At 41.2% G+C, this 14,522-nt stretch overlaps 1 protein-coding gene across 4 annotated transcripts in view; it reads right to left on the bottom strand.

The window, feature by feature from the left end:
• Positions 1 to 11,713, bottom strand: part of Psip1 (PC4 and SFRS1 interacting protein 1) — a 38,451-nt gene extending 26,738 nt beyond the window's left edge. For all 4 annotated transcript variants that reach the window (XM_027400191.2, XM_027400195.2, XM_027400194.2 and 1 more), the window contains exons 1-3: positions 11,577 to 11,713; positions 11,025 to 11,234; positions 7,021 to 7,097 (exon numbers count right to left, since the gene is read on the bottom strand). In XM_027400191.2, coding sequence (XP_027255992.1) covers positions 7,021 to 7,097; positions 11,025 to 11,096 — 149 coding nt within the window. In that variant the 5' untranslated portion in view covers positions 11,097 to 11,234; positions 11,577 to 11,713. The remainder of the gene's footprint in view (positions 1 to 7,020; positions 7,098 to 11,024; positions 11,235 to 11,576) is intronic.
• Positions 11,714 to 14,522: the final 2,809 nt, after the last annotated feature.

Below are 14,522 nucleotides of genomic sequence, written 5' to 3'. Positions count from 1 at the left end.
TACCACCATAGTTTAAAAATCAAAATGACTCCACAACAGCACACAAAACTCCATTCAATTGGACAGACTATAATAAAGATATATTTGTAGTATGAGTTGAAACAAGAACATTCCTTCCCTTATTCAATTTTAATTAGGAATGTTTGCATCAGAAACTATTTTGCTCCTTTGGTCTTAACTACATGGTTTGTGGTTACACTAAAATTTAAGGTGAATGGGCAATTAAAAAATAGAGGAGTGGTTGTGCTCATGAGTACAGTATCCAGAGGTCAGAAGAAGTCAGATTCTCCTGGAGTAGGAGCTGCACGCAGTTGTGAGCCATACAACATAGGTGATGGAAGCTTGGGTTATCTATAGTTCTCTTAACCACTAATACATGTCTCCAACACTACCAACGCCACAAAAAAAGAAATTTGAGACAGGGTCTCATTAAGTAGCCCTGACTGACCTGGCATTCTCTATGTATATCAGCCCGGCCTAGAAATCACCTGCCTATCTCTGCCTCCCAAGTATTGAATTAAAGATGTGTCCCATCATATCCTGGACCAAGATTTTTTGTTTTCCAATTTTTGAGATAGGGCTTCTTTGTGTAGCTCTGGCTGTCCTTGAACTCGCTCTGGAGACCAGGCTGACCCCAAACTTAAAGATCTGCCTGTCTCTGACTCCTGAATGCCAGAATTAAAGGCATGCACCACCACTGCCCAGACCAAGATCTTTTTTTAAGTCACACATAAAAGACACTCAGCATCATAAAAGACAGAAATAAATAATAACAATTTATGGCTGGGATATAGATATTTGGTACCGTGCTTGCCTAGAATATAGGAAGTCCTGGGGTCATTCCCAGCACCACAAAATCCATGTATAGTACGGTGACAAAGACCTGTTAATCCAGTACTCTAAAGGTAGAAGCAGGAGAATCTGTTTAAAGACTGGGGCCTTCATGATATACATGAAACAAGTCTCAAAAAACAAAACATCAACAAAAAAACTAAAATGAAGAATTTAGGATATTTATACATGAATGCTCTCTGCAAGTAGTCTGGCAGTTTCTCAAATGATTAAACATTAAGTTGTCATTAGAACCAAGAATTAATTTCCAGAGAGGTGAAAACACAAAGCATACACAATGGATGACTATATATAGTTCAGTAGTAAAAGCTTGCCTAGAATATACACAACCCTAGGCTAGATGCCAGTATCATCATCATCATCAAAAAAAAAGCTGCGCATAAGTGCGTATATCATATTATTCATAATAAACAATTAATATGGGATAATTAAATACAAAAGTATAGCAGCACTAGGTGCCATGAAGCTGCTAAACACACAGTCCATCTTACGGCATGGTGAGAGTCATAGCACACACCTAACATTGCCACATGTAGCTATGGTGGTAGGAGTTAAGGAAGAGGCTAAGACAGAATTACTATTATAGAAGGAAATAAAAACTCAATCCTATGATTCATTCTTTTATTTCTTTTTTCTGACCACCAGTACCCCATGTACCTTCATTCCTGAAACTGAAGTAGGCAGGTTTTAAAATAATTTATAACATATATATTTTAAGATTCCTACAACTGAACATTCAACTTTTATATTAAAAGCACTACAAGCAGCAAAATAAGTATTATAATTTCAGAGAAATAGAGATAAGAGTATTGTTTAAAAAAAAAATACAACTCAGCCGGGCGTTAGTGGTGCACGCCTTTAATCCCAGCACTCGGAAGGCAGAGGCAGAGGCAGAGGCAGGCGGATCTCTGTGAGTTCGAGGCCAGCCTGGTCTCCAGAGCAAGTGCCAGGATAGGCTCCAAAGCTACACAGAGAAACCCTGTCTCGAAAAACAAAAAAAACAAAAAAACAAACAAAAAAATACAACTCAGAAACATTAAGTATCAGCTTTGAAAAAAATATATAAGGCTGCACACCTTTAATCCTTCCTTTAATCCCAGGATTTGGGAGGCAGAAGCAGACAGATCTCTGTGAGTTCAAAGCTAGCCTGGTCTACAAAGCGAGTTCCAGGACAGCCAGGGCTGTTACACAGAGAAACCCTGTCTCAAAACAAACAAACAAACAAACAAAAACAAAAAAAGCTATTAATTTTAAGGTTATATATTTATTATAATTTACATATAATATAAATATTTTATATGGGTTATAAAATATATGTTGCTATTAATTTATAAATCCAAGAAAAGCTGATTCTCAAAAGCTTGCCAAAGCTTTACAATGTATTATATCAAGTATGTCTTGGCTCAGGTGTGTGTGCACGTTGTCAATGAGAAGGGCAGACTGTTTTCTTCTGTTGCCCTCCATCTTATTTTCTGAGATAAGGTCTCTCACTAAATCTGGAGCTCCCAGATTTGGCTATGGCGGCTGGCCAACTGTCTCTGTACCCCACGGCTAGTTACAGAAGCACATCACTGTGCTCAGGTTTTTAACATGAGTACTAGGAATCTGAACTCAGGTCATCATGCTTATTCCACACTTTAATGACAGAGCCATCTCCCCAGCCCAGTATGATACAATTTTTAAATACTTAATGTTTAGCACATGCCAAAACACATTACATGTCCAAGCCTTTTCATGTAATACCCTGTTTACACCTCTAAAACTCCAAGGTAGATGATGATATTCTTATTATTCTACAAATTAGGAAAAGACCTGCCCAAGGTCATGTAACAAATAAATGACAGATTTCTAATAGCTGTATTTAGGATGGTCCAGTATGTCAACAAAATTCATAAACAGAGACTTAGCACAAGAGCTTTCCATTATCAAATATTAACATCTATTACATGTCAGCCCCTTAAATGACGACAAGATAGGGCTGTTCAGGCTCTTCAATTGTAATCAAAGGAAAGGAAACAAAACCCACCCATCAACAGAGAATATAAATAGGATGAACTGAGCTAAGATCTGAATGACTTCAATATCCGAAAGTATAACATTCCCAGAAAAAAGCAGGAGAACCCTCAGGCAAGGTGAAACAAGGCAGTGAAAACAACAATGGGGAGTAGGTTCAAGTGACTGATTGAAGTGCTTGCTACTAAAGCCTGAGAACATGAATTCTGGCCCTCAGAACACACATACAGGTAGAAACAGAAAATGAATCCTACAAAAAAAATAAATCAGTAACAAGTTAGTACACTTTCCTCAATTACTACTTCTGTTTCTATATTCTTCCTTCCCCATCTCTATAAACTCCTGGTTATTATAAGACTTCCATCTTAGAAAAATCCAAATTCAAAAATTTTACCTAGTTATCATTAATTTACTTCTAAAAATTGTTAAAGAAAATGCTAACCAGAACAATAGGGATACAGCAACACTGTCTTCCAAAGGTAAATAGTATATATATCCACTGTGGATTAGAATATTATAAATCTATTTGAAATAAAAATATTATTAATTCATCAGGAATAAGTGGCACACGCCTTTAATCCCAGCTCTCGGAAGACAGATCTCTTTGAGTTGGAGGCCAACCTGGTATACAGAGCAAGTTCTAGGACAGACAGAGCTATACAGAGAAACCCTGACTTGAAAAAAACAACAAAAAAGCCTTTTAATTCTTTAACTATATCCTAGTTTCTTTCATAAAAATTTATTTTCTTCATTAACGACCTTTACTGGTATGGTGCTGGGGAGTGAATCTACAGCCTCAGGTGTTATAGGTAAACACTTTACCAATAAACTGTAATCTCAACCCAATACTGACAATCTTTTTTTAAATGATTTATTTTTATCTTATGTACATTGGTATTTTGCCTACATGTGTGTCTGTGTTAAGGTGTCAGATTCCCTGTAATAGGAGTTACAGACAGATATGAGATGCAATGTGTGTGCTGGGAATTGAACTCTGGAAGAACACTCAGTGCTCTTAACTGCTGAGCTATCTCATCAACCCCAACACTAATCATCTTGATTCCGAATTAACCAAAAAAGTTGCATATTTAATGTAATATTTGAATTTCGAGTATATGGAAATCAAGCTAAGGTATAACAGGTCAGTGGTAGAGCAAGGCCCTGGGTATGATCCTCAGCACTGAAAAAAAAAATAAAAGGATAGGACTGGAAAGAAAGATGGCTCAGTGGTTAAGAGCACTGGCTACTCTTCCTGAGATCCTGAGTTCAATTTCCAGCAACTACATGGTGGCTCAAACCATTTACAGTGGGATCTAATGCTCTCTTCTGGCACACAGGCATATATGCAGGCATATACACTAAATAAAGAAAATCCTCTTTGTAAAAATGTAAAGTATTCACAATACAAAAGTTCTATTTTTAAATGCTAGATAAGAGATGATAGTCTTTTTTTTCTTTTCTGATGGGGGATGTTCTCCTGTGTGCTGTGAATATATGTTTCTCTTATTGGTTGATGAATAAAGCTGTTTTGGCAAATGGACAGGCAGGATATAGCCAGGCAGGAAGCATAGGTGGGGCTACCAGACTAAGAGAATTCTGGAAAAAGGAACATGGAAACAATGAGTCAAGAGGGAGACTCCATGTAGCTGTCAAGGAAGAAAGAGGACTAGGCTTCACCAGTAAGGCAAGAAGACCATGTGGAGATGCACAGATTAACAGAAATGGGTTAATAATTAAGAGAGCTAGCCAATAAGAAGTCTGAGCCATCGGCCAAACAGTTTATAATTAATATAAGCCTGTGTGTGTTTATTTGGGACTAAATAGTTGTGGGATCAGGTGGGACAGAAAGATCCATCTACACTTCTACATTTAAAATACTGGAGGATGGGGGTTATAGCTCAGAGTAAGAGAACATGGTTGGTTGGTGCAGAAAAGTCCAAAGGTTGGATCTCTAGCACCACAAAAGAAACATTTTATTTAAAATTTTAAACTGAAAAACCCTAAAAATAAATACCTCCTCTATAGCTGGGGGGGGTGGGGGGTGGAGGGAGATGCATCACTCTGAAGGCAGAGGCAGGCGGATCTCCCTGAGTTTGGCCAGCCTATCTATAGAGTGAGTTTCAGGACAGCTAGAGCTACGCTATACACACACACACACACACACACACACACACACACACACACACACACACACACACAATATCACTGGGCCCCACACATCACACATGACTCCACATGTCTAGGATAGGCGCTAGAACATTTTTTTCAACTACAGTTCCATGTGACACTGACACTGTAGAGTTGCACCATACCATGCAAATAAATCCCTATTTTTATACACAGTGCAGTTTTCTTTTAAAGATCTTTCCCAGGCTAGAGATGGCTCAGCAGTTAAGAGCACTGGCTCTTCTTCCAGAGGACTGGGGCTCAATTTTCAGAACCCACATGGCAGATCACATCTGTCTGTAACTACAGTTCCAGGACTTCTGAACTGTATATCCTCACACAGACACACATGCAGGCAAAACACCAATGGATATAAAGACCCCTTTCCCTATTGAATTTACTAGAATGTCTCTAAACTGTAGAACATTACCCTGAAATCAGAAATTCAGCATTCCTTACAACTTTTATTCTCATATACAAAACCTACACTCAAACTAAATATTATGAAGGTCAATCCAATTCTAGTTCCAAAACTCTGCTCTTAAATTAATTATGGGCTAGACAGTGGTGATGCACACCTTCTATCCTAGCACTTGGAAGCAGAGACAGGTGGATCTGAATCCGAGGCCAGCCTGGTCTACAGAACAAGTTCTAGGGTAGCCAAAACTACACAGAAACATGCCATCTTGGAAAAACAAAACAAAAACAAGAATATATAAGGACTGCTGCTACTAGGTTGCCTTAGTTGATATCCCTGGGAAGCCTGCTCTTTTCTGAAGGAAAATGGAGAAGTGGATATGGAGACGAGGGACTAGGAAGAGAGGAAGAGAGGGAAACAGTGGTCGGGATGTAATACATGAAAAAGTAAAAAGGGAAAATTACACAATGATAATTGGAGTATCAACAATTTTGTTTCATCTCAAGTAAACTATCCTATTCTATAGAAATTACATTCAGTCCAACTCAGGTAGACTGCACAGTTCACGTAAGGCTAATTAAATATAGGTATCTAAGAATACAAGCTTTGGCACTTAGTTGAGATAGCCTTCAAAGCAGTTTCATGTGGTTACAAGGAACAAAACAGTTCAACATTCAGCTATACAGAATATCAATTTCCTTCAATCAGTTCTCTAGACATACATCCACCTGGGGCAGCAGGTCAGACAGACTGTCTCTGGGGATCATAGAAACATACATAGGACACTGTCTAGCCTTAGCTTCCCTCTTCATCACATCATCTGTGTGGCTAACAGGACAAAACCTACACAGTACCAGGCAGTCCTTATTTTACTATTAAAGAATACTCAAAGCCTTTCTTCGACTTTCATCCATCCATCATTCTTGGGATTATAGAAAGGATTTCCTTTTGATCACGTAGCATCTATTCCATTAAGTAAACTTTTTTTTTTAACTCTCTGGAAACTTCATACATGTACAGAGCATATTTTAATCACATCCACCCCTCATTCCCTGCATCCAACTTGCCCTTTAATTTCTCCCAAGATGTACTGTATAATATCTACCTTAAAACAAAGTCAGGCATGGTGGCACATTTACATCCCAGAACTTAAGAAGCAGACGCAGATGTATCTTGCTGAATTCAATACATAGTGAGAGATATCCTGACTCAAAAACAAACAACAAATGTTTCCAGCATTGAACTGGAAAATGTCAAAAATTTTTAAAGGAAACTTAAAGGCTTATTATAAAATTTAAAAATCACTTTTAAGTTTTCTATCTCAGCAGAGATATGGTGGTATTTTATCTCTAAACATGGAAGGCAAATAGGCAGATATCAGGCTAGCCTGGTCTACAAGAACACCAGAGGCCAGCCAGGGCTACATAAGACCCTGTCTTAAAAAAAAATAGTAAAGTTTTCTACTTCATTGTCACTTCCCCTTGAAATTTGGAATCTCTACTTGCTTCTCATTCTATGCCTAAACTCTGCAAAATAAACTGTCATTTGAACTTAACACTAACAGGACTTACGTCTCATGGGTTCCAAAAAAGAAAATGGGTAGTTTGTTTGTGGGTGGTTTCACAGCTCCATCAGGAACTTCATCTACCTAAAAGAAAGATCAGAAAAGTTAAAATATTTTAAATCTTACACACCTCATTACACATGATCGAACTCAAAATAAGACACCCTAAGTGGATCTGATACAAAATTGACCCAGTTTACAATTCCTCTCAAGTAAGTTGCAAAAGGCAAGATTTTTTTCCCCAGAACTCATTTGGTGGCAAAACTTGTACTGACACCATTGCCCTTTTTATCAAATGCATCTAACATTTTTATCATTTCTTTGGAAATATACAAAGGTTATCATGTGCTTGCTATTCTAAATCATCCCAGCAGCGACGTTTTTGTTTTTGTTTTGTTTTGTTTTGTTTTGTGGGGGGTGTGCAGCCATGGCTGTCTTCTCTGGAGACCAGGCTGGCCTTGAACTCAGACCCACCTGCCTCTGCCTCCCAAGTGCTGAGGTTAAAGACTTGTGCCACCACTGTCCAGCCCAGCAGTAAATCTTCCTGGTTGTTGTTGTTTTTCAAGACAGGGTCTCTCTGTGAAACAGTCCTGGGTGTCCTGGAACTCACTGAGTAGACCAGGCTGGCCTTGAACTCACAAAGATCTGCCTGTCTCTGCCTCCTGAGTGCTAGGATTAAAGGCATGTGCCACCACTGCCTGGCTCCCAGCACCAAATCTTAAAACAGTGATCCATGATTAGCTTCCTAAAATCCCCAATTATCTAATTTTTAAAACACATTTGACATCAAGTATTTCATATAGAAGTCTCAAACTGCTGTGCATTACTTCGGGAGGGCTGTACAAATAATAAGAGTAATGTGAGGCTAGAAAATGGCTCAGTGGTTAAGAGCATTTGCAACTCTTCCAAAGGATCCAAGTTCAGTTCTTGACACCCACATCAAGACCCTTACATCACTTCTTCGAGGAGTCCATCACCCTCTTCTGGCCTCAACAGGTACTCACATACATATGGCACAAGACACACAGACAAAAATAAATTTTTTTTAAAAAGTAATATAAAAGAAGACAGGCAAAACAGTTTAAAGCATTATTTCCCAATGTTTGAGTAACAATTAAGAGAAAATGGGGGCTGGAGAGATGGCTCAGAGGTTAAGAGCACTGACTGCTCTTCCAGAGGTCCTGAGTTCAATTCCCAGCAACCACATGGTAGCTCACAACCATCCATTATGAGACCTGGTGCCCTCTTCTGGTGTGCAGATATACATGAAAGCAGAATGTTGTATACATAATAAATAAAATTAAAAAAAAAAAAAAAGAGTGAGAAAATGCCGGACTGTAGTGGAGCGTTCCTTTAATCCAGGACAGCCAGGGCTGTTAAACAAAGAAATCCTGTCTCAAGTAAAACCAAATTCAGTTGCTTCTAAGAAAAAGAAAATGAAGGGGAAAAGATATATCCTATTCCAATCCAAATGAACTCATTAAAAGCAGAAATTGTAGCTGGAGAGATTGTCTCAGTAGTTAAGAGTACTTCAATTCCTAGTACCCACATAGCAGCTCCTAACTGTCTAACTTCAGCTTCAGGGATCTAACAATTTTGCACAGCACAAGTCATGGAAATGGTGTACAGAGACATGCATGCAGGCAAAACACCCATAAACATAAAGCATTTTTAAATCATTAATTTTTCAACTGGTGGTAGTGGCATACACCTTTAGTTCCAGCACTTGGAAGGCAGAGGCAGGTGGTTCTGTGAGTTGGAGGCCATACTGGTCTAAAGAGCAAGTTCTAGGACAGCCATAACTACATGGAGAAACTCTGTCTTGGGAGAAAAAAAGTTAATTTTGAAGAGACACCTGTTTAAATCAATAGAAAATACTCTGATCCTCCAAAGGCTATCTTTGCCTTTAACAGCATAGCAGACCCAAGGTGTCAGGAGAACGGCATGAAAAAAATTTTTTTGTTTGTTTGTTTTTCAACATAGGATTTCTCTGTGTAGCTTCTGGCTAGCCTAGAACTTTTTGTAGACCAGGCTGATTTTGAACTCACAAATACACCCACTTGCTTCTACCTCTTGAATGCTGGGATTAAAGGCATGCAACACTACCACCACCACCACCACCAGGTTAAAAAAATAATTTTTTTTTTAACTAAATATAGGTGTATGTGCCTGCACAAGTATGTGCACATGTGTGCAAGTACTAATTTTTAGCTGGAGTTCCTCCCGGACCATTGTGGTTTTAGCTGCCTGACATGAATTCTGGGAACCAAATACAGGTACACTGAAAGAGCAGCAAATGCTCTTACCCACTGAAACACACTCCAGCCCTCAAAAGCATTTTTTTTCTTTTTTTTTTGGTTTCTTTTTTCGAGACAGGGTTTCTCAGATAGTTCTATAGACAGGCTGGCCTCAAACTCAGAGATTTGCCTTACCTGCCTCTGCCTCCTGAGTGCTGAGATTAAAGGCATGTGCAACCCATTGATAAAAGTAAAATTTTAAAAGCAGTTATACCTGGCTTCTCACTACACTGTGGTATGGAACTCTGAATATGGATTATCAGATAACCCTGAACTTTATAGCGCCTCAAAATAAGCACAGATGCCTTGATATTCATAAAATGTTGTCTGGGGGAGGGACGGATCTTAAACATTCCCAAATCCAACAGGCCTTATTTAAAGTTGAAATACAGTGTTTTAAAAGTGCATGATTATGTAACTAAGAACTGGAGGATAAAGAAATTCAGTTTCACTACCCTAAAGATGTTTGCAATATATCAATATATGTAAAAGTCAAAGTTTGCACAAAGCAATAGTTAAAAGGTTTTCCTATAGTAAACAATCGAGAAACCAAAAATATAGATAGACAAAAGCTTATGATCAAGGTTTGTTCAAATAAGGCTCTACCAAAAAAGTATACCTCCAGACAGGGGAAAGCTGGAGAAGGGCAGAAGTGCTGTAAGTAATGACTCTAACAAAGGGATTTCCCCTTCATCTTCCCTGCTGACATAGCTATAACGATGGGATTATTTTTAAGAAATACCTTTCATAGATTAAATGAGTTATAAGTATAAAAAAACTAAATGAATCAGGCGGTAGTGGCACACACCTTTAGTCCCAGCACTTGGGAGGCAGAGGCAGGTAGCTCTTTGAGTTCCAGGCCAGCCTGGTCTACACAGTGAGTTCCAGGACAGCCAGAGCTACACAGAGAAAAACTGTCTGGAAAAACAAAACAATGAAATAAAAACAAATAAATTGTACGGAAAATAATTACAATTTCAGAACATCAGTTATATCTTAAATGATTGAGTTTATCCAATCAAAATTCTTTAAGTACTATCTATTATGTTCTGATCCTAGGTGCCATTATAAACTAACCAAAAAAATAAATAAATACTTTTTTTTTCCCCCTGAAAATGGTGCTTGGGTGTTTCACGTCTCATCTTGACCCCTTAAGACTTCTCCGGTTACGGTTACGGTTGAACCCTGGTCTACCCCCTTTGCCTATGGAGAAAAAAACGTAAAACAACTTCTTCAAGGTCATAAGGCAAGGTATGTGAATAAAAAGGTCCAAGGGCATCACCAACTGCAAATCCTGTATTAAATAAGTATAAATCTAGTTTAATAATTTCTGACATGCAAGGGTTTGTCATTTTTCATATTTCGTTGACGATTCCAAAATTTAATGAAATGTCAAAGTTTTCACTCATTTTTAAACATAAAAATCGTACTTGATGATCTCGCCTACAATGGAACATTAAATTGAACGTCACCTCTAAATACTTCCTATGAAGAACACCTGTCAGACTCATTGGGAAACCGCCGTTGTGCAGGAAAACCTAGAATTTTACAACTGCACGGGAGAGTACTGAGAAAAACTAAAATGAAGGGCTCCAAGTAACGGTAAAGGGAAGCGAGGGTGGGGAAGGATAGAAAGAAAACGGAGAAGAAACGATGGGAAGCAGGCCTCGGGAGAGGCTGCCGCACCGCTACACCGGGGCTACAAATCACTTACTCGAGCTGGCCAATGAGGATAACCTTTCATCTTGGCGAAGATGAGGTCTCCAGGTTTGAAATCGCGAGTCATGTTTGAGGGGCGACGCCGGGAGTCCCAAGACCAGAAGGGGGAGCAGCGCAGCAGCGATCGGGAGATGCGAGCGCGGACACGAGCTGGGACTGTCGGGCCCGCGGGCGGGGGAGGATGCCTCGGGGTGTCCCGACGCGCCTGCGAGGGACAGCAGGGAGGGCGGTTAAAGCGCAAACCCCAGGGAGGGGCCGCGGGGAGGAGGGCAGGGGGAGGGGAGGCCGCGGAGGGGGGAGGGGGAGCCGCCTGCGCGCCTCCTCAGAGCGCGGCCTCGTCCCCGAGCAGCGCCCGGGCCTGCGGCCGCCGCCACCTGAGGCAAGGATGCTGCCCGGCACTCGGCCGCCAGTCTCCCACCCCATCGTTCGCAGGGCTTTTCCCACGGGCCGCAGCCCACGAGGGAGGGGCGCGGCGGGAGAGGAGGGAGGCAGCGAGCGCGGCCGCCCGCTTCCCACCCGCGCCGAGCGGGGGCGGGGCGGCCCTCACCTGCCGGGCGGCGACGCTGGGGCTGTGGGGCGCGCTGGCCGCGTCTGCCCACGTCCACGCCGGCCACCTGCGCCACCAGCTGCCGCAGAGGCGTCTCAACGGCTCCGAGCTGCAACCGCCACCGCCACTGCCGCCGCCGTCGCTGCGCCGCTCCCGCGCGGCTCCCGCTCGGCGCCCGCTAGCGCTGGGCCGTACCAACTGCTCGCCCAGGTGGGGGTGGCACAGAGACCGGAGAGGGTCGTGGCTCGGAAGCTGAGCTCCTAGAGACCCCAAGGGCCCACAGGTGCTCCTATCTACAGAGAACTGCAGCCAGGTGCCGCGGTACGCGAGTGATGGGAAGGGCTTCCAGGGAGGCGCGCCCGAGCCGCCCGCCTCCTCCCCCCGCGGGTGATACAGTGGTCGCTCCCGGCCCGCCCCTGCTGGCTGCTCTGCGTGTGTGTATTTGTATGTGTACTGTATGTAAAAGGCGGAGAGGGAGGAAACGATTGTTGTGGACCAGGTTTGGGGGCGGGTATCCGGGCCTGTAGCCCATGGCTGCATGTTTCAGTCCAAGGTGCTTGTTCTCGCATCCTTCTCCAAGGGGGGGGGCGGGGGGGTAAGCTGTAATGCTCCTGCGCGGTTTACATCATCCAGAAAAAGAGGAGCTGTGCACAAACCCAGAGATCAAATTGGACTATAAAGCAGTTGCAGGGTGTGCACCTTGTAGGCCTCTTAAACATCTCAGAATGGGCTTTGCTGTCTCCTTTTCCCTGGGACTGTAACATGAGAAAGCCCTATTTCATTTCTTTGACATTTTAACCACGGAGAACCGTTAAGAAAAATGCAGTCTCAATGAATGCAAAACGTGAAGGGTACATAACAATGACACCAAAAGCGTAGTTAGGTTGTTAGGATATGAATTTGGGCCTAAAATGAATTTTAGCTGCCCTTAAATTTTTATTTCCTTAGAAGAGTGGTAGCTAGTAGGTGGTACAAGGGAGAAGTGTTACTAACCCCTACATATTTCCCCTCTTAAACTATTCTTAAAGGGTTTTTAAAGGTGGTCTTAGTTTTGATCCTTTAGCCAATGCATGCTTTTAATATTTTGTAATATACCCAGCCTTCTGATGTGGATTGACACTTCATGATTTTTACTGTACCAGAACCGTCTAATATTACTTATCCATTAATACTCAGGTTTCTAATAAATATATAGTAAATTAGAAGACATTTAAGTATTTAAAAAAAAAATGAATCTTTTCTTTCATCCTTCATTGAATCTCCCCAAAATCCTATTTATAATTAAAGCACTGTTTGGTGTTGAATATACAGCCATAAGCAAGATCAGATATTTCCTACATGAAACAGGCTAGAAATACTAAGGACATTGAAATATTAAAATATGTATTAGTATCTAATAATGCTTTAAATAAAGACTCAGCTGAGAATAAATCAGGAAAAGCTTTGTTTGAATAGGAAAATATTGAGGGATTTTCTTTTTTTAAAGGAATACTCCATGCCTTTAAAAGAAAATAAGACACACCAGTGTTAAATGCCCTGCAAGGGGCAACTGTAGATCTGCCTTGTGCAGAGGATTCACATAGAACTAAAAGAAATAAAGGGAATTATTGGTGACATTACTTCAAGCTTCTCATTCTGAATTTGATATTGTGTATTAGGGGATTGCATGGCAATGAGGTAAAATTGATTATTTAAAACTGGATCATTGCCAGGCAATTGTGGTGCACGCCTTTAATCACAGCACTTGGGAGGCAGAGGCAGGTGGATCTCTGTGAGTTTGAGGCCAGCCTTGTCTACAAAGCAAGTTCCAGCACAGCCAGAATTAGACAGAGAAACCCTGTCTCAGAAACAATAACAGAAAATACTGGATTGATGTTTCAATGCAGATGGGAGCAGATAGAGGCCTTTTTTTTATGTGACTGTTGACTAAGAAGGGAAGGAACAAAAGGAGGGAAGAAAGAGCACAGCTAAGCAATTACTGAAACAATTGTCAGGTATGGGTGGTAAATCATGGACCCCAAAAGGGACAGAGCGGAGTCTCAATGGGAAATTTCTAATCCTGAGTAATAATTATCAAAGCAGCACCCAGCTATCATTTTTTTGTGGATACCTGCCCACCCAGTGTCCTCAATTCTGCAGGGCCTTAAAACTGCCATTGTGCTCTGGCTTCACAGTTTGGGTTCCACCTGAGGATGTGCTTGTTGCTCAGCCCCTCCCCCATCTGCTAATCAGCCTTTTAAACCAGATCCCCAGATTGTTTTGGGGGTTTTGGTTTTGGGTTTTTTGTTGTTTTAATTGTGGTGGGGGCACTGTCTATGGAGATAAGGGAATACTGTGTTGGAGTAGGTTCTCTTCTTCTACCATGTGGGTTCAAGATTAAACTCAGGTCACCAGGTTTGGCCACAGGGGCCCTTACATACTGAGGGCTTGCTGCCCGACTCCTGTCCTAGGTGATCTTTATGAATATTCAAGCTGTAGAGAAAACTTAAGATCCACTGAAATTCCCCCATGGTGGTTATGGCCATAATCCACGAAGCAGTAAAACTCAGCCTGGAGGGTGAGAAATTAGAGACCAACATGTAGGCAAAGCCTTTTCTGAAAGATACACAGAGAATATCACATTAAGATGTATATTGCTATTAAAAGATACTTTTGTGTTAGTGCTAAATGGCCATGCCAACAAATAAAGGAGGTGGTTATTGTGAGTGGGGATAATCAGGAAATACGAGAATAAAAGAAAAATGGAAATGCACTTTATGTATTAGTGTTGAGCCAATATCATACTTACACTCATTAGCAGTACATTTTAGCAATTTTAGCTAGTAGTAGTCTGAACACAACAGGCGATACCTTTTACACAACAAATCAAGGCAAAACAGGTGGTGGTTTAAGCCTCGAGAGAACAAAGGGCAATGTTCCCTGGGAACAGCAGTTCTGAGTCTAAGT

The sequence above is a fragment of the Cricetulus griseus genome, chromosome 2 (genome assembly GCF_003668045.3).
Source record: "Cricetulus griseus strain 17A/GY chromosome 2, alternate assembly CriGri-PICRH-1.0, whole genome shotgun sequence".
Lineage (NCBI taxonomy): Eukaryota > Metazoa > Chordata > Mammalia > Rodentia > Cricetidae > Cricetulus > Cricetulus griseus.
This window is presented reverse-complemented; position numbering and strand designations above follow the sequence as displayed.